This window comes from Oenanthe melanoleuca, chromosome 1A (genome assembly GCF_029582105.1).
Source record: "Oenanthe melanoleuca isolate GR-GAL-2019-014 chromosome 1A, OMel1.0, whole genome shotgun sequence".
NCBI classification, from domain to species: Eukaryota; Metazoa; Chordata; class Aves; order Passeriformes; family Muscicapidae; genus Oenanthe; species Oenanthe melanoleuca.
This window is the reverse complement of record NC_079334.1, coordinates 68,584,734-68,605,258: the sequence shown is the minus strand read 5'-3', so window position 1 is coordinate 68,605,258 and position 20,525 is coordinate 68,584,734. Positions and strand designations below refer to the sequence as shown.

Here is a 20,525-nt window from a genome sequence, read left to right as displayed (position 1 = left end):
AGCTGCTCATTGATGTGATTGAGGAGTAAAATTGGGTAATCTGAGCTTAACCAAGCTGAGCTCAGGGCTTCAGTCAGCTCTCACTGTTTTATGAACAGGTGATTTGTCCTTTAATTTGACTTTTTTGGGGCTGTTCCATTTGGGACTGGGAGAACTCAGCACCATTAATTCTTGAATTTAACATTAAAAGGGAAAACACTGAACCTGTGTGAAAGGGTGGCAAAGAAACATTTCTCAGATTTTCTCCCAAATCCTCCATCCTGGGGGTTACCTGAGCCCTGTCCAAGCTGCCAAGGGCACAAACTGGAATGGATTTTTCTTCAGCAGATTTTTGGGTGGCTCCTGCAGGTGGATATTCCCACCTGGGGGCCTGTGTGGGGGACATTACCTGTGGCACTAATTAGGGCACTAATTAGCCAAGTCCTGTCTCCTGACAGTGCTGCTGATTGTCTCCCCTGTGCATTAAAGACAAACCCTCCTTAACAAGTACCTTGAGTAGCTTGAGCCCTCAGCTCCCAAGGATTTGATCCAGTAATTGATCCAGGAGCATTGCTGGGGGCAGGGTAGGGCAGGAGCTTTTAACTGTTTTTGCACCAGGCAACTCAAAAAAATCCCCAAAAACCAACAACTGCTGCTACCAAGTTTATTTGTATAAATTATTGGGCAGAGTTATTGCTAAATAATAATCCTTGAGTGAACTCCCTGCTTTTTACAGCTCCATTGTGGTTTTCCCTCCTTCCTCCAACCCAGCTGTTGTTTCTGAAGAACAAATTCTTTTCTCTCTTGAAATATGAACAATATATTTTTAAAGAAACTGCTCTATGAAGGAATTATTTCTTCTGACTTCACCAGGTTTTATGCAGGGAATCTGGAGCGTGTCAGGGTGAGGGTTGGCCCTGCAGTGGAAGGTGGATCAGGCTGGGAAAAAGGTGCTTCAATGCATATTCCATGTGTAATGTGGAAAAGGCAGCTTGAAATGAGTCCAGGGACAGCTTGGAGCCAATGGATGCAACATCCAGCCTGTGCAGAGAGGGGAACAGAGCTGGGGATGCTGCAGCACAAAGGGAAGAGTCTGGAGAACAACTGGGGGAGCTGGGGAGGGGCTCAGGCTGCAGAAAAGGGGGATCAGGGGGAGCTTGTGGCTCTGCACAAGTCCCTGCCAGGAGGGGACAGCCCCAGGGAACAGGGACAGGAGGAGAGGGAACAGCCTCAGGCTGGGCCAGGGCAGGTTTAGATTGGATTTTGGGGAAAATTCCTCAATGGAAAAGGTTGTGAGACATTGGAACAGCTGCCCAGGGCAGTGGTGGAGTCCCCATCCCTGCAGGGATTTCACAGCCCTGTGATGTGGCACTTGGGGACAGGGTCCTGGGGAACTTAAAGGTATTTTCCAGCCAAAATTACTCCATGATTCTGTGAAATAATTTACTCCAAAAGCTCTGAAGGGATGCAGGCAGCTGCTCCTAAATGCAGAGTTTAGGCTCTAGATGTGATTTCCTCTTTACATAAGGAGAGCTCTCCCCTTCCTGCTGCTCTGCAGCTGAACCAGCCTTTTCCTGGTGCTCCAAGGAGCCTCTGGTACAAATCCAATCTTCTCACAAACCCCTGTGTGAGTTCTGTATTTATTTTGGCTGGGGAAGTGTGGGATTGTGGTTTCCATATTTCAGCAGTCACTGAAGCTCCATCCCCTCTGTAAAAGTTACATCAGCTCATGCCTGAGTTCCTGCCACTGTAGGGACATTGAGTGTGAGGTTTTAATGGGTTATTGTGATTTTTAATTGTTTTTTTTCCATTTCAGGTTGGCTCATTCTTTTTTCTGGTACCTGAAGTGTGAAGTGTCAATACACTGGGTGTTTGTGCCTTGGTGTTGTAATTTTGTTTTGGCTGATTTAATTTTGTTTCTTTTCCACCTGCTGCCAAGCTGAGCCTTGGGAGAAGATGACAAAATATTACCCAAAAAAAAATACTGCCCACCTTCCTTGGGCATTCAAACCTCTTCCAGCTGCTGCCTCCACCAGGAGCTGAACACAATAATAATTCTGTACATTCTGTGAATTCCTAAACACCCCCCAACCTTTTCTTTGCTCCAGGCACAGCTGAGAGCCTTCATCCCTGAGATGCTGAAGTATTCCACGGGTCGTGGGAAGCCAGGCTGGGGCAAGGAGAGCTGCAAGCCCATCTGGTGGCCCGAGGACATCCCCTGGGCCAACGTCCGCAGCGACGTGCGCACGGAGGAGCAGAAGCAGAGGGTGGGTGCCCCCCTGGCTGCCTCCAGATCCTGCACATCTGGGAGTGCCCTTGGCCTTGAGGGGCAGAAGGGAGAGTGTGTGGCATTGGAGGGAAGGGATGCTGATGTTCAGAGCAGCAGGGAGGTTTGTGTTTAAAGGAGAGAGCAGTGGAGCCAGGAAGAAGGAGGGAACTGGGGGAAGAAGTCTTGAGGAGTTTCTGCCAAGGTGTCACAGGGATAACCAAAGGGAGGCACAGTGGTGTGGAGGCAGCAGGGCCTGTGCAGGCTGTTCAGGGCTGGGTGGGTGGGGGTGGTGCTGTGGCAGCATTTTGGTGCTGTCCCAAATCCCCAAATCACTGAATGGTTTGGGTTGGAGAGGATCTTTTAAAGGTCTTCTCATCCAACCCCTGCACTGAGCAGTGATGTCTTCAGTGTATCAGGTGGCTCTGCAAGGTGAGTTTCTTGTTGTCCTGGTGTGAAGGACAGGTGTCTGCCAATAAAGGCAGAAACTTTTCTTTGAAATGGAGAATGTAAACTCCCTCCCTCTAAATTATTATCATTTGAAATTAAGGGGCTCTCAGGCAAAGAGATGGGAATTAGGAATAACAGTTCTTTACTAGGAACATTAAAATAGAAATGCAGTATTACAAAGAACAATCCCAACCCCTGCCAGAGTCAGAATCCAAGCTGACACCCGTCAGTCAGTCAGGGTGTTGGCACAGTCCCATTCAATGGTGGCTGCATCCTCCTGCAGGGGCAGATGTGGTTCAGCTGGAGCAGTGCTCCTGGAGAAGGTGCAGTTTCCTCTGAAGGTGCAGGGATGATGTGCAAAGGTCTGGTTTTCCTCTGGAATGCAGTGGAAAGAAGGTGCCTTGGTGTCCAAAATGTCAGTTTTGATCTGGGTAGGAAAGGCTTGGCTCCTCCCCTGGCTGGAGCATCTCCCAGTGGGATGATGGAATTTTATCAGTCATGCCCTGGGACTCACTGGCCATGAACAGGAGATATCTCCTGGAGGGAGGATGGGCTGTGGGAAGATAAAGATGATTGCCCAGCTGGTTTAAAGATGGCCCATGAGCAGATAATGAGTGCCAGGAGATCAGGGTCACTGTGACAGATGGGGACAGAATTCACATTGCTGGTCACTGTATTGCAGCCCAAGACTCTTGTGGAAAGGAGGGGATGACCAGAGGGAAATTAATTATCATTGAGCTTGTTTGTTTACGAATTGTCACAAACCCCAGCAAACACAAACACAGAAACCCCAGCACTGTGCTGCTCCAGCCCTCTGACTGTGCCCTGTTCCCTGCTGGAAGGTGTCCTGGACCCAGGCCCTGAGGACCATAGTGAAGAACTGCTACAAGCAGCACGGGCGGGAGGACCTGCTGTACGCCTTCGAGGACCAGCAGGCGCCGCAGAGCGCCACTCACAGCATCGCCCACCTGGTGCCCTCCCAGACCGTGGTGCAGACCTTCAGCAACCCCGACGGCACCGTGTCCCTCATCCAGGTCAGACCCCTGCCCTGCCAGCACGGGGAGGGCGTGTGAGGAAACTCAGGAGTTAAACCAGTCCTTTGTTTTGTCTTTATCAGGGAACAGGGATTCTGGACAGCAAATTAATATGATGGCCTGGTGTGAAGGACAGGCGTCTGCCAACAAAGGCAGAAAACTTCTCTTTGAAATGGAGAATGTAAACTCCCTCCCTCCAAATTATTATCATTTTGAAATTAAGGGGCTCTCAGGCAAAGAGATGGGAATTAGGAATAACAGTTCTTTACTAGGAACATTAAAATAGAAATGCAGTATTACACAGAACAATCCCAACCCTGCCAGAGTCAGAATCCAAGCTGACACCCGTCAGTCAGTCAGGGTGTTGGCACAGTCCCATTCAATGGTGGCTGCATCCTCCTGCAGGGGCAGATGTGGTTCAGCTGGAGCAGTGCTCCTGGAGAAGGTGCAGTTTCCTCTGAAGGTGCAGGGATGATGTGCAAAGGTCTGGTTTTCCTCTGGAATGCAGTGGAAAGAAGGTGCCTTGGTGTCCAAAATGTCAGTTTTGATCTGGGTAGGAAAGGCTTGGCTCCTCCCCTGGCTGGAGCATCTCCCAGTGGGATGATGGAATTTTATCAGTCATGCCCTGGGACTCAGTGGCCATGAACAGGAGATATCTCCTGGAGGGAGGATGGGCTGTGGAAAGATAAAGATGATTGCCCAGCTGGTTTAAAGATGGCCCATGAGCAGATAATGTGTGCCAGGAGATCAGGGGCACTGCCCCAGCTGGGTTAACAGATGGGGACAGAATTCACATTGCTGTCACATCCTGCATTGCAGCCCTAGACACATGATTATGCAGAAGCTGATTTATTTGTTGTTTACTTTTGAGCCTTAATTACACATTTTAAGTCTACTGTTCACACAATTACATATTTTTTGACTGGTGCTTTTATGCTGTTTTCACTCCTTGCACCAGCTCTTCAGGCATGATAATTGGTGGTTGTTTAAGCTTCACTGCCCACCTTTATTTTGAGTCTTTTTATTTTGGTATTTTGTTTTTTAGCTCTTTTTCTCTTGATTTAGAACAATTTCTGTTTTTTGAAGGGTCTTAACAAGTTGCAGGAAAACCCTTAAAAATGGCTTATTTTGTGCACTTGTTACAAACGTTGATTTAACATAAGAAATATACAGAAAAACAGTTAAGTGTGTGAAGAAACAGCAAAATATGGAGAAAAACAGCTAAATATAGTTTGGACTTGTTCAGTTATGTTACTGTGGCTTAAACTTGTTCAGTATTACTGCATTACCCCACAACAAAAACCCATCCTCATCCTCTCTCTTCCCAACTCCCACTCCTTGTTCTTCAGTGCAAGGATTTCTGTGATGTGGTCAAACCATTCAGGGATTTAAAATAAAAATAAATTACTTAAAATAATGACTTAAAATAAATCCAGTCCCTGGTGCCACCACACAACACCTGCGTGGCAATGGGAGGAGGAGTGGAACTGCCTCCCTTTAAATGTAGGAAATTCAATTTAATCAGCAGATCAGGTATTTCAGTGCCCTTGGTTTTCATCTGATACCTGAAGTGTGTTATATTTATTATAAACACCAAATACAGATTTATCCTCATGGAACAAGGATTCCTCTCACCCTGCTCTTAGCTCAGCACTGCTGTTGTTTTCCCTTTGTTCCTCTGTGGGATGGCAGATTCTGGCAGCTCAGGATGTCAAAAAAAATCAGGTTTTCTCTTGAAACTTCCCAAAAATTCCTTGTGGGAGTGAGATTTGAATCTCAGTTCCCCCTGTGCTTCCAAACCACCACTGTCCCATCCCATTTCTAATGAAGTCTCAGACATAATAAAGATAAAACCTGGATGTCTGAATAGGTTTTTTTTCCCCAAATGAAGCTTTTCAGTGGCTGTTAGAGTTCTGTGTGCCCCACAAGGCCCAGCAGAGCTGCCAGGCTGGTTCTCTTTGCTCACCTGTCCATACAATCCCCCTTTGACTGGTGTCCTTTCAGGTGCTGGACACCTGAGATCCCATTGACTTCCTGGCATTTATTTTTAATTCTCCTCAGGGACAAAGCTGCCCATCTCCCTGCCTTTGTCCTTCCCCAGCTGTTAAATGGGGGAAAAGATCATTTCCAAAGGGGAGTTGAGGATGAGCTCATGTTTGCCAGGTGCCTGGGGATGAGACCCAGGGAATGGGGAGCAAGGAGGGACCTCTGAGCCACTGCAGGGTGGGTGGGAGAAGGGATTTGGCTCCACCAGGCTCCCACAGCTGCTCTTCCCAAGGTTTGGAGGATGCTGAGGCCTTCATGGATGCAGGGACAGCACAAGGGATGTGCCAAATTTGGTTCCAGTCTGGAAACTGCCAGCTTGGGATTTCCTCCCTTTTGGAGACAGCTCTGTGTTTTCTGTGAGCTCTGCAATTACAATTAATCACAGAATCATGGAATTTGAAAGGGTTGGAGTGGACATTAAAGATCCTCAGGGACACTTTCCACCATCCCAGGCTGCTCCAAGCCCTGTTCTGGAAACTTCCAGTGCTGGGGCATCCCCAACCTCCCTGCATCCAGCACCTCAAACCCCTTTTTATCCTCAGAGCAGGTGAGAGCCCCTTTTCCTGAGTGCTGTGGGCAGTAACAGGTGCACTGTTTCATTGTTCTGTCCTCCACAGGTTGGCACAGGTGCCACAGTGGCCACGCTGGCCGACGCCTCCGAGCTGCCCACCACAGTCACCGTGGCACAAGTCAATTATTCTGCAGTGGCTGATGGAGAGGTGAGCTCCATCAACATCCCAGTGCTCACAGCAAGTTAAGGGTTAACACAGAACAGGGGGTAGAAATTTTTTTTTTAAATTTTTTATACAGAATTTTTTATACAGAAATCGCTGAATTGTTATTTCATCTCAACACTCCACAAACAAAATTACAGTGGAAGCCTTAGGTCTGAATATCATATTTTTTAATATATCTCCTATAGATTATTTAGGTTTTTGTTGATTTTTTTTCTTTTTTCTTGTTATTTTTTTTGCATTTGCCTGCCTCAATCTAAATGCTCAAACTTGCAAACATTTATTCCCCCCTTTTTAAAAAAAACAAATAATACATTAAAAAATACAATTCTTTCTGTGGGTTTAAAACACAATCCCTTAAAATTATAAAGATGATTTTTTTTTTTTTGCTCTCTTGGCTTCAAACCCCACCTTTCAATGAGTCTTTCTGTCCCTCTGCTGTCACAGCAAGAGGTGGCAGCACAGACCAGCTTTGCTGGCCACAAACCCTGCTCCCACCTCAGCCCCTGAGTGAAGCCTGGAGTGCCCTTGGAACACTTTCAGGAACCAGTTTTATCTCCTGAGAGCTGCAGGAAATCTTCCAAAGGCACAAATAAGGCTGGGTGGAGCTGGGTTAGTGATTTAATCCCACCTGGGTTAGGGGAAGGTGTCCCTGCCCCTGGATCTGGATGGGTTTAAAATCCCTTTACACCCTTTTAGCTGTAAAATCTCAGCTGCTCAAACTTTGTCCCAGCTCCTTTTCCTTCTTTCCTTACTCCATCCTTGTTCTGGAACTCCTTGGGATCTCCAGGGCATCACTGGGATCTCCCTTCCCACCCACAATTTCAGGTTCTCCCTCCTGTGTTGGGATAAACTTTTGCCCAAAGGCAGCAGAATTTTACCTTGAGCCTCAAGTCACCTCTGCTTTTATGGATTTTTTAACCATCTCCACCCAAAAAAATCCAGGTTTTTTTTTTTTTTCATCACCCTCTACAGCATTTTTATCTGTGTGTCTCAGAAGCTGGGGAGTGTCCTAAAATGTTTATAGGGATGGGGGGTGGAGGGAGATCTTCACCTTGCAAAGCAGCCAGTAGGAATTGTCAGCAGACAAATCTGCTTTTTCTTATGTCCAAAGTATGTTTTAATTCTCATCCTGGTGGATTTTGTGGCCATATAATCATTATCATGTGAAGCTCCACATGGAAATATGGGGGGAAATGAGCAACTGGGTGAACTTTGGGTAATAGGAAAATTACCTGTGGGAAGGTCTGGAGCTAGGAAATTTGAAATTCCTGGGATAAATAAACATTTCCAGACACCTTCATCTTTTATTAAGCGATATGGCTCAATCCTATCTGCCCAAATATATCCTGGATGGGAACAGGGACCAATCCCCAAAATAGAAACAGGGAGGAAAACACAACCCATTTCCCTGAGGGATGGGATCTGTGCTGCAGAAACACAAAATTCCAGAATAGTTTGGGCTGGAAACTTTTGGGAATCATCCAGTCCAGGGCAGGTGACACAGGGACATGTCCAGGTGAGTTTGGGGTGTCTCAGACAGAAACACTCCACAGCTTTCCAGAGCTCTTTGCCACTCTCCATGGAAGGAAAAATTTCCTCATGGTGAGGTGGGATTGTGTTTTAATTGATGGCCATTAAACACAGCTAATTAACAAACAGCCCAGGCTGGCAGCAGCACAACAATAACAACAGCACTGCCCTGTTTGGTGACAAGAGGGATTTCTGGGTTTTTGAGGATTTTTTTGGATCTTTGAAACTGATGTAGGGCTGGAGTGTGCAGCCACATCCTCAACTGAATCCCTCCCTTTATTTTTTCCCAATCTCAGAGCCAAACTCAACCAAAACCAATCTATATCTTGAATTTTGGGGAGCAGCCACCCCTGCAGGAGGTGCTGCCTGACCCCCAGCCCTTCCTGTGTCCCTGGCAGGTGGAGCACAACAACAACACCAACAACAACAACAGCAACAACAGCACTGCCCTGTTTGTTGACAGGAGGAGTTTCTGGGTTTTTGAGGACTTTTTTGGATCTTTGATGGAGGGTTGGATTGTGCAGCCACATCCTCAACTGAATCCCTCCCTTTATTTTTTCCCAATCTCAGAGCTGAACTCAGCCAAAACCATCCCTTATCTGTAATTCTGGGGAGCAGCCACCCCTGCAGGAGGTGCTGCCTGACCCCCAGCCCTTCCTGTGCCCCTGGCAGGTGGAGCACAACAACAACACCAACAGCACTGCCCTGTTTTGTTGAGAGGAGGAGTTTCTGGGTTTTTGAGGACTTTTTTGGATCTTTGATGGAGGGCTGGAGTGTGCAGCCACATCCTCAACTGAATCATCCCTCCATTTTTTCCCAATCTCAGAGCCAAACTCAACCAAAACCATCCCTTATCTGTAATGTTGGGGAGCAGCCACCCCTTGAGGGGGTGCTGGTTGATCCCCAGCCCTTCTTGTGCCCCTGGCAGGTGGAGCACAACAACAACACCAACAGCACTGCCCTGTTTTGTTGAGAGGAGGAGTTTCTGGGTTTTTGAGGACTTTTTTGGATCTTTGATGGAGGGCTGGAGTGTGCAGCCACATCCTCAACTGAATCATCCCTCCATTTTTTCCCAATCTCAGAGCCAAACTCAGCCAAAACCATCCCTTATCTGTAATTCTGGGGAGCAGCCACCCCTTGAGGGGGTGCTGCCTGACCCCCAGCCCTTCCTGTGTCCCTGGCAGGTGGAGCACAACAACAGCACTGCCCTGTTTGTTGACAGGAGGAGTTTCTGGGTTTTTGAGGACTTTTTTGGATCTTTGATGGAGGGCTGGAGTGTGCAGCCACATCCTCAGCTGAATCCCTCCCTTTATTTTTCCCCAAACTCAGCCAAAACCATCCCTTATCTGTAATTCTGGGGAGCAGCCACCCCTGCAGGAGGTGCTGCCTGACCCCCAGCCCTTCCTGTGCCCCTGGCAGGTGGAGCACAACAACAACACCAACAGCACTGCCCTGTTTGTTGACAGGAGGAGTTTCTGGGTTTTTGAGGACTTTTTTTGATCTTTGTTGGAGGGTTGGATTGTGCAGCCACATCCTCAACTGAATCCATCCCTTTATTTTTTCCCAATCTCAGAGCCAAACTCAGCCAAAACCATCCCTTATCTGTAATGTTGGGGAGCAGCCACCCCTGCAGGAGGTGCTGCCTGACCCCCAGCCCTTCCTGTGTCCCTGGCAGGTGGAGCACAACAACACCACCACCACCAACAACAACAGCACTGCCCTGTTTGTTGACAGGAGGGATTTCTGGGTTTTTAAGGATGTTTTTGGATCTTTGAACCTGATGAAGGGCTGGAGTGTGCAGCCACATCCTCAGCTGAATCCCTCCCTTTATTTTTCCCCAAACTCAGCCAAAACCATCCCTTATCTGTAATTCTGGGGAGCAGCCACCCCTTGAGGAGGTGCTGCCTGACCCCCAGCCCTTCCTGTGCCCCTGGCAGGTGGAGCAGAACTGGGCCACGCTGCAGGGAGGGGAGATGACCATCCAGACCACGCAGGCCTCGGAGGCCACGCAGGCGGTGGCGTCGCTGGCCGAGGCGGCGGTGGCGGCGTCGCAGGAGATGCAGCAGGGAGCCACTGTCACCATGGCACTCAACAGGTACTGCCCTGCTCCCCTGGCCTCCTGCTGGGAGGGCTTCACCCAGAGCAGCACAGCTCGTGGTTCCTGCTCTGCTCAAAAGCAGAGTTTTATCCACAGGACGTTGGTTTGGGGGTTTTCCCCCTCAATCTTTCTGCAGTAGAAGCTGAATGAGCTGCAGTGCTTATTAGGGGGTTATTAGAGGTTTTATTTGGGGTTTATTAGGGATTTTATTAGATATTTTCACCCAGGAGCAGCACAGCTCCTGCTCCCTGCTCTGTTCAAAAGCAGAGTTTCCTCCACAGGACGCTGGTTTGGGGGTTTTCCCCCTCAATCTTTCTGCAGTAGAAGCTGAATGAGCTGCAGTGCATACTAGGAGGTTATTAGAGGGTTTATTTGGGGTTTATTAGGGGTTTATTAGTGGTTTATTTGGGGTTTATTAGGGGTTTATTAGGGATTTGATTAGGGATTTTCACCCAGGAGCAGCACAGCTCCTGCTCCCTGCTCTGTTCAAAAGCAGAGTTTCTTCCACAGGATGCTGGTTTGGGGGTTTTCCCCCTCAATCTTTCTGCAGTAGAAGCTGAATGAGCTGCAGTGCATACTAGGAGGTTATTAGAGGGTTTATTTGGGGTTTATTAGTGGTTTATTAGTGGTTTATTTGGGGTTTATTAGGGGTTTATTAGGGATTTTCACCCAGGAGCAGCACAGCTCCTGCTCCCTGCTCTGTTCAAAAGCAGAGTTTTATCCACAGGATGTTGGTTTGGGGGTTTTCCCCCTCAATCTTTCTGCAGTAGAAGCTGAATGAGCTGCAGTGCATACCAGGAGGTTATTAGAGGGTTTATTTGGGGTTTATTAGTGGTTTATTAGTGGTTTATTTGGGGTTTATTAGGGATTTTCACCCAGGAGCAGGACAGCTCATGGTTCCTGCTCTGTTCAAAATCAGAAGTTTATCAACATGACATTGGTTTGGGGTTTTTGTCCCCCCAGTGTTTCTGCAGTAGAAGCTGAATGAGCTGCAGTGCTTATTAGGGGTTTATTAGGGATTTTATTAGGGATTTTCACCCAGGAGCAGCACAGCTCCTGCTCCCTGCTCTGTTCAAAAGCAGAGTTTCCTCCACAGGACATTGGTTTTGGGGTTTCTTCCCTCAATCTTTCTGCAGTAGAAGCTGAATGAGCTGCAGTGCTTATTAGGGGTTTATTAGAGGTTTTATTAGGGGTTTTATTAGGGACTTATTAGGGATTTTCACCCAGGAGCAGCACAGCTCCTGCTCCCTGCTCTGTTCAAAATCAGAATTTTATCCACAGGACATTGGTTTTGGGGTTTCTTCCCTCAATCTTTCTGCACCTGAATGAGCTGCAGTTCTTATTAGGGGTTTATTAGGGTTTTATTAGGGGTTTATTAGGGGGTTATTTGGGGTTTATTAGGTGTTTTAGCTGCACTCAGGTCAGCCAGACCTAAGCTGCAGCTCCACAGCTCCATCCAGCAGGACAGAATATCTTTGCTCAGCTCTGCTGAACTGCTCAAACTCATCCTGCTGTTCCTAAATCCTGGAAATGGCTCAGTGGCCCTTCCCAAGGGACAGGAAATCACAGACAGCAGGGAAGGTTTCCCACTGCTGAGGTGTGGACAAGAATTTCCCTCAGCCAAACCAGGATCCTGAGCAGCCAGGGGATGGGACAGGGCACAGGCCACACTGCTGGTGTGGGATAAACCTTGTTGGGATAAATATCACACTGCTGGTGGCTGGAATAAACCTGGTTGGGATAAATATCCCACTGCTGGTGTGGGATAAATCTGGTTGGGATAAATATCCCACTGCTGGTGTGGGATAAACCTGGTTGGAATAAATATCCCACTGCTGGTGTGGAATAAACATTATTGGAATAAATATCCCACTGGTGGTGTGGAATTAACCTGGTTGGTATAAACCTGGTTGGAATAAATATTCCACTGCTGGTATGAAATAAACATTATTGGAATAAATATCCCACTGCTGGTGAGGAATAAACCTGGTTGGAATAAACCTGGTTGGAATAAATCTGATTGGAATAAACCTGATTGGGATAAATATTTCACTGCTGGTGGCTGGAATAAGCCTGGTTTGGAATAAACCTGGTTGGGATAAACCTGATTGGAATAAACCTGGTGTGAAATAAACCTGGTTGGGATAAACCTGGTTTGGAATAAACCTGGTGTGGGATAAACCTGGTTTGGAATAAACCTGGTTTGGAATAAACCTGGTGTGGAATAAACCTGGTTGGGATAAACCTGGTGTGGAATAAACCTGGTTTGGAATAAACCTGGTTGGGATAAACCTGATTGGGATAAATATTCCACTGCTGGTTGGAATAAATCTGGTTGGGATAAATCTGGTTGGGATAAACCTGGTTGGAATAAACCAGTTTGGAATAAACCAGGTTGGGATAAACCTGGTGTGGAATAAACCTGGCTGGAATAAACCTGGTTGGAATAAACCAGGTTGGGATAAACCAGGTTGGGATAAACCTGGTTGGAATAAACCAGGTTGAGATAAACCTGGTTGGAATAAACCTGGTGTGGAATAAACCTGGTGTGGAATAAACCTGGTTGGGATAAATCTGGTTGGGATAAACTTGGTGTGGAATAAACCAGGTTGAGATAAACCTGGTGTGGAATAAACCAGGTTGGAATAAACCAGGTTGGAATAAACCAGGTTGGAATAAACCTGGTGTAGGATAGACCAGGTTGGGATAGACCAGGTTGGGATAAACCAGGTTGGGATAAATATCCCACTGCTGGTGGTTGGAATAAACCAGTTTGTAATAAACCAGGTTGGGATAAACCAGGCTGGACTGAAATCCCCAGCCTGCTGTGGGCTGCTCGCTGCTGCTGTTGCTGTTTGGGTGGATTTTTTGGGTTTTTCTGACCCTCTCTCTCTCCCTGCAGTGAGGCCGCCGCCCACGCCGTAGCCACGCTGGCCGAGGCCACCCTGCAGGGAGGGGGACAGATTGTCCTGTCTGGGGAAACTGCAGCAGCAGTGGGGGCACTCACTGGAGTCCAGGATGCCAATGGTAAGGCCTACAAAGGTTTTGGTTTCTTTTTTTTTTATTTTTTTTAATTTTTTTTTTAATTTTAGGCTGTTAAAAACAGCTTTTTCCTCTCTTTTTTATTGGGTGAAATACTCCTCCTTCCCCCCCCTCAGCAGCTGTGGGTTATAATCTCAGGTGTGGCACATGGTGGTTTGTAAAGGTTTTTTAAAAAAATTTTACATAATAATCAAAATTCTGTTCTCCCGAACAACTCATCGCTGTAACAGCAAAAAACAAAAAAACTCTTTCTTATGAAAAATCTCCACAATCAAAAAGAAAAAAAAAGTCTCCTCTTCCAAATAAATTAGTAAAAAATCTATTTAAAAATAATAAACTAGCTTATCTTTGATAATTATTAAATTATAATAACTAAATAACTTAATAACTGAATTATTTTCTGTATGTTCTCAGTATAGAAAAAAAGTTTGAAATTTTATTCTAAGTTGTTTTTTTTCTTACAGTTTCTAATAATAAAATTTCTCTTTATACCATTTAAAATTAAACCTATTTTACCTATCCCACAACAAAAAAAAATGAAATTAATAAACCAACACCACTAGAGAGCATTAACTCCTTGTTGGCTCCTGTGGTGCTCTGCTCTTTCCCTGCTCTATATCCTTAATTTTTTTTTGGAAAATTGCTCCATGATGTGTGTCTGTGCCCAGCACAGGAATGGTGAGCCTTGACCAATTAACACAATTAGTTGTGCCATAATAAACTCATCTCCAGAACTCTTAAACCAACATTTTATTATTTATTTCCTGCCTTTCTCAAGGCTTTTTTTTTTATTTTCTCTGCTCCTGAGTCACCTCAGGTTGTTTTGCTCCTGCTTCATTTTCCATCTCCCCACCCCAGTCTTGATTCCAGGGATCCTCTGCAGCATTTCTCACCTGCTCTACCCCTTCTGCCAAGTCTCTGGGGACTTTTGCAGCTCTTCAGAGTAGAAATAAAACTGTAAATTTATCAAATGTGCCTCGTTGGGGCTCATCCACTGCTCCTGGGCTTCTTCTGCCTGACCCTGGAGGTGTTTGAGGAACACCTGGACGTGGCACTGATGCCTTGGTGTTGGATTCAGTGATCCCAGAGATCTTTCCCAGCCTGACTCTGGGATCATTTCCAAACTCAGGCTGGTTATTGTGGAATTACCCATGAAAAACCAGCTGGTTATTTGGGTTAGGTTAGGAAGGAGGTTTGCCAGAATCAGCCAGAAAAAGGTGCAAAAGGTGAAGCTGTAAAGAAACCTGAAATTGTAAAGTTGTTGTCACCTCATGGGTGAGGCTGTTGGGACACAGATTGTCAAAGAGAGGTGGCAGAATTGTCACTTTTCCTGAGCCCAGGTGGGAGCCCAGGTGGGAGCTCAGGTGAGAGCTCAGGTGGGAGCCCAGGTGAGAGCCCAGGTGAGAGCTCAGGTGAGAGCCCAGGTGAGAGCCCAGGTGAGAGCTCAGGTGAGCTGGCTCCCACCAAAGCCCAGCCAGCCAGGAGCACACAGCTCATGGTTTGCAGCAGAGGAGGGATGTTTGGGGGCTGTTTGATTGCCTTGCTGGGCAGTCAGGAGCCTGAAGAGGGAGCAGCAATGAAGGAAAATCCCACCCAGGGCTGGCAGTCCATCTGGGCAGGGCTGTGTGTGTGTGTGTGAGAAGTGCTGCCTGGTTATCAGAGCTGCATGCCCAAAACCAGCACCTAATCAGATTTGGAAAAGCAGATCTGCACCCCTTTTGTGGCTCCTTTTGCTCTGCTTCCAAAATGTTTTTCACAGTCTGGATTCCTCTGGATGTTTCCCCTAAAACTCTTTTTCTCCACACCCTCCCTGAGTCACTCCACCTCACTGACATCATTTTAATACACGCTGGGCTTTTTTTTTTCTCTCTTTTTTTTTTTTTTGTTGCTAGCAGCCTGGCTGGAAATCAGATGGGATTTAGAGTGCATTAAGGGGAGAGCCTGCAGCATTTTCCTGTGGCAGCAGCTCTCCCTCAGCCTCTCCTGCTCCCCACTCTCCTTCGATCTGCTCTAATCTCTGCTGGTATTAGGGGAAGGGCTTTGGAGTCCTTGGGAGCTCCATGCTGGTGGTTCCTTATGTAACCAGCTAATAGAAGTCCCTCAGGGATGGAGATGTTGGTATCCATTGCTGCTCTCTCTGCCTGGGGAGGGAGAGCAGATGGGTTTCACTGCCAGCAAGGATTTATCTCCATAGAGTGGGAGTGGCAGCATCCTCCTGGACACCATTTGATGGATGCAGCAGGAAAAATCCACTCTGTGCCCTTCTGCCCACTGCAGGTGGGATTTGGGAGTGGTTTTTAGGGAAAATAGCTGCCCCAGTCAACTCCCCCTTCTTGCTGGTGTTGATATTCCCAATAAATCCTTCTCTCTGGGAATGCTCTCGTCCTTCTGCAGGACTTTTCTGAGGAAAAAACCTGTCTGGGAGGGTAGGATAGAAATTGATCTCTGTCTTATTGATAAGTTTGACACCTCTGCATCCCTGGGAGTGTCCAAGGCCAGGTTGGACAGATTTGGGGTGATCTGGGACAGTGGAAGGTGTCCCCATGGCAGGAATGAGATGATCTTTAACTCACTTCCAACCCAAACATTCTGTGATTTCTGTGAAAATTTCTGGAGGTCAGACAAGGAGTTTCATTCCAGATTTTAGCCATTAAGTGTAATTACTCTCTCTTTTTTTTAATTTATTATTTTTGTTTTTTGTTCCTCTCTCACTATGGCATTTTTCCCATCCCTTCTCTGGAATTATCTTGAACAATACAAGACAACTGAGATGGCTAAAAGGAGGAAACCTCTGAATATTCATGGATATGTTGGAATCTAGGGCTGGAAATCTTGCAGGGAGCCCAGGAGCAGGGCTGTGCATAACCTTGTGCTCTGTTCCATTCCCAGCTGAAGGAAACAAGATCTCCTGCTCCCATGCAGTGTCAAACCACCTAAGTGCTTTTTGGTTTGGGGCTGCAGGAACTGGTGACCCCACACCCAGAGGCTCAGATGGTTTTGTTCTTAAGTGGTTGGTATTGAACAGAGGATGGAGAGCAAGGAAAGTGCTGGGAAATGCTGTGCTGAGAGGAAAATCTGTGCCCTGGAGCTGCTTTTGGAGCACTGGAAGGAGCAGTGCTGGTGCTGGAGCATCCTCCTCCTCCTCCTCCTTTGTTTGCCACTGAGCTGTGGGGGTGCCAGGGCTTCCTGGCTGCCTCCTGCAATATTGATGAGGCTGCTGGGCTGTGCCTGGCAGGGATCACAGCCACACGTCCAGGGTTGGTTTGGAAGGTGCAAAGCTCCAGCTGGGATTCAAACCAGGGCGTGGAATGGGAAGGAAGGAGCTGTGGAGGGTGTGGGATCAAGCCTTAACCAGGGAGTTGATGTCACAGAGATCCAGTGGATCCTGCTTGTCCCCCTTGGCTGCTGTTTTAGTGTCCCCAAAGCAGATTTTCCTGCTGGAGATGCTCCAGGGGGACACTGAGAGGAGTCCTGCCCTCCTCCATCCCCAAAAAAAAAAACAATCCCTGCTCTCCACAGCAGCAGAGGCGCTCAGGGCTGGGCTGGGGCAGGATTTGTGATGGAGCATCAGGGCCTGACGTGGGCAGGGGGGGATTAAGAGCTCCCAGTGAGTCACAGCAGCACCAGGGAGCCTCCAGCAGGTTTGGGGTGGCAGTGCCTCACACAGCTGCTGCTCCAGGTGCTGATTTCAACTGCTGGAAAAGCTTCCAGGAGGTGGGAGGTGGGAAATGTGAACAGCTCTGCTCTCTGGGCAGCACTGGGATCCTGCTCCCTGTGCTCTCTGGGCTCCCAGGAGCCCCAGCACAGAGGGGAAAAGCCAGCACAGGTTTGGGATTCCTTTGGGATTCCCCAGGATAGGGAGGCTCCACACAGAGCCAATGGGACCTGCTGGCTTTCCCACAAAATATTGATAAATGTCGTGGTGGGGGAGGCTTAGGGGCTGCAAATATCACTTTTTAAAAAGCAGTATTTTATGTTTTTCCTGTTGGATCTTGTTTTTAGGGAAGATGGAGCCAAATGAGTCGCTAGCAGCTTGGCAAAGTGCAGATCAGCATGTTTGCATCCAGGAGGACAGGAAGGAAAGAGTCAAGCTTTTTGTAGGGCCTCCCTGGTGGGAGCAGAATTTTTTAATGAAGGTTTACCCTGAAACAGGTAGGATTTAATCCCAATCTGAAGGAAAGGTGAGGCAAATCATTTTTGCAGGTGTGTTTCAGATGAGAGGGTAGAAGAGATGGCAGTGGCAGCCAGCAGGGAGAGCAGAAAAGTGAATTCCAGGAACAGGGAGAGGGGAAAAAAATTGCTGATTATCAATGAATAATTATCAGCAGCAGTGCTGTTGGGCTCTGAGTGAAATACCTTGGCATAAAGCTCAGCTCAAAGGAGCTTAATCTGTGTTGGGGGAACAACAAGAGACAGGAGCAGAGGAAACAGCCTCAAATTGCATCAGGGGAGGTTTAGGATGTTAGGAACAAAAATTCTCACTGAAATTCCTCACTTGTCAGGAACAGGGCAAGGGTGGAGCCCCATCCCTGCTGGGATTTCACAGCCATGTTCATGTGGCACTTGGGGACAGGGGAACAGGGGGAGAGGGAACAACCTCAGGGTGGATTTTAGGGAAAATTCCTTCATGGAAAGGGTGGTCAGGCACTGGAAATGGCCAGGGCAGGGGTGGAGCCCCATCCCTGTAGGGGTTTCACAGCCCTGTGGATGTGGCTCTTGGGGACAGGGACACTGGTGGCCTTGGCAGTGCTGGGGGTGGTGGGACTGATCTGGGAAGTGTTTCCCACCTCAATAATTCCATGGACTGTAGAGAAGGGAATTCCCAACTGTGCCCACCCCCATTCCCTATCAACCCCTGGCTGTCACCTGCAACCCCTGCTGGCATTTAGGACACCACCCACAGCTCCCAGCTCATCCCCAGCACAATGAAACCCAAAACATCCCCCCAGCCCCCAGGAGCTGCTGTTTGCAGCCAGCCCTGGCACACCTTGAGTGCCCTCTGAAGCCTCCCCGTGGCTTTTGCCCATGCTGGCCCTAATCCCCTCCCTGTGACGTGGGCACAGCCAGCAGCCAGCTTTGCTCTGACATCCTGGCCCTGCTGACCAGGCTGCTGCTGCTGCTGATGATGATTAGGATTTGTCTGCCCACCAACTGGGGTTAAAAATAACCCTGCTGTCCCACATCCCTGAGCACAGCTTCCCTGGGTCCCCTCCCAGCTGTGGGGTGCAGCCAGCACAGTTTCCTTTGGGTTTCCTTGATGGGGTCATTGCTGGGCTAGAAAAAACTCATTTTATTGGTTTTGTTTAGCCCAGAGAAGGGGAGGCTGCAGGGAGATCTTACAGCAGCTTTCCTGTGTGGAATTGGGATTTATGGGAGATCTTTCCTGTGTGGAATGGGGATTTTCAGGAGATCTTTCCTGTGTGGAATGGGGATTTATGGGAGATCTTTCCTGTGTGGAATTGGGGTTTATGGGAGACCTTTCCTCTGTGGAATGGGGATTTATAGATCTTTCCTCTGTGGAATGGGGATTTATAGGAGATCTTTCCTGTGTGGAATGGGGATTTATAGGAGATCTTTCCTGTGTGGAATGGGGATTTTCAGGAATTGGGCTTCCCACTGTCAGAGGGATTTTGGGCTGGAATCCTGCCTGGGAGGGTGGGGAGGCCCTGGCTGTGGCTGCCCTGGACCCCTGGAGTGCCAGGTTGGACATTGGGGTTTGGAGCACCCTGGGGCTTGGGGCTGGAGCTTTAAAATCCCTTCCAGCCCAACCCAGTCTGGGATCCCTGGGGGGATGTTTTGTTCTGATGAGCACTGAGGATGTTCCAGGGCCCCTCTGCTGCAGTGCCTGGGGAGCTCAGGGAGCTCCTGGGCTGTTTTGTGCCCCTGCTCTGTCCCTGAGTCTCACATGAGCTCCCCAGGCTGCTCTGAGCTCCAGACCTGCCTTTGGGAGCCCTGGGAGGCACCAGCAGTGATGTTGTCCCTGAAAACCAGCTCAGCATGTCTGGGACAGAGTTCCCAGAATCCAAAAAGGGAGATCCCAAAATCCCAAAAGAGAGATCTCAAAAGAGATACCCCAGAATCCCAAAAGAAATGTTCCAATACCCCAAAATCCCAAAAGAGATATCCCAAAAGAGATATCCCAGAATCCCAAAAGGGATATCCCAAAAATAGATACCCCAAAAGAGATATCCTAGAATCCCAAAAGTAATATCCCAAAAATCCCAAAAGGGATATCCCAATATCCCAGAAGAAATATTCCAATATCCCAAAAGAAATACCCCAGAATTCCAAAAGAGATATCCCAAAATCCTAAAAGGGATACCTCAATATCCCAGAAGAAATATCCCAAAATCCTAAAAGAGATAGTCCAAAATAAATATTCCAATATCCCAATATCCCAAAAGGGATATCCCAAAATCCCAAAAGAGATGTCCCAAAAGAAATATTCCAATATCCCAAAAGATACATCCCAATATCCCAAAATAGATATCCTAAAATCCCAAAAGGGGTATCCCAAAAGAACTTCCCAATATCCCTAAAGAAATATTCCAATATCCATAAAGATATATTCCAGTGCCCCAATATCCCAAAAGGGATACCCCAAAATCCCAAAGGAACATCCCCAAATCCCAAAAGAAATATTCCAATATCCCAAAAGGGATATCCCAAAATCCCAAAGGAACATCCCCAAATCCCAAAAGAGAGATCTCAAAATAAATATTCCAATATCCCAAAAGGGATACCCCAAAATCCCAAAGGAACATCCCCAAATCCCAAAAGAGAGATCTCAAAATAAATATTCCAATATCCCAAAAGGGATACCCCAAAATCCCAAAGGAACATCCCCAAATCCCAAAAGAGAGATCTCAAAATAAATATTCCAGTATCCCAAAAGGGATACCCCAAAATCCCAAAGGAACATCCCCAAATCCCCTTCCTCTGAGACCTTTCCTTGCCAGGTTCCATCACTCCCTGCTGCTCTCAGGGATCTGCCCCATGATCCTGCCCTTGTCCCCTGCTCCCCCCTGACCCCACAGCACATCCCATTCCCTCCCCTGCTGGTTTCCCTCATTCTCCCAGCTGTCATTTACCTTCCACGTGTCCTGAATTAGGGGAAATGGACAGGAGGGCTGGCTCTGGTTAAAAATTAAAGCTGATTACAGGGCATTAACATTACATTTAAAGGAGTAGACAGCAGCCCTCCTCTCTCTCTGCACACTTGCAATATGTTCCCTTTTGTTCTGGACTCCAGGCTGGGCAGGATTTCTTCCTCAGCCATAAATTTTGAAAGAGGAGCTGCCTGTTGGCTGCTGCAAGAATTTAAAGCAGGTCTGACTACCTAG

The 20,525-nt window shown here is 47.6% G+C and overlaps 1 protein-coding gene across 1 annotated transcript in view; it reads left to right on the top strand.

Annotated features, from left to right (window-relative positions):
• The window catches only part of NRF1 (nuclear respiratory factor 1), a 62,821-nt gene that overhangs the window by 23,042 nt on the left and 19,254 nt on the right, over window positions 1-20,525 (top strand). The window contains exons 6-10 of the mRNA XM_056482318.1: window positions 2,088-2,246; window positions 3,538-3,729; window positions 6,393-6,494; window positions 9,980-10,137; window positions 13,043-13,167. Coding sequence (XP_056338293.1) covers window positions 2,088-2,246; window positions 3,538-3,729; window positions 6,393-6,494; window positions 9,980-10,137; window positions 13,043-13,167 — 736 coding nt within the window. The remainder of the gene's footprint in view (window positions 1-2,087; window positions 2,247-3,537; window positions 3,730-6,392; window positions 6,495-9,979; window positions 10,138-13,042; window positions 13,168-20,525) is intronic.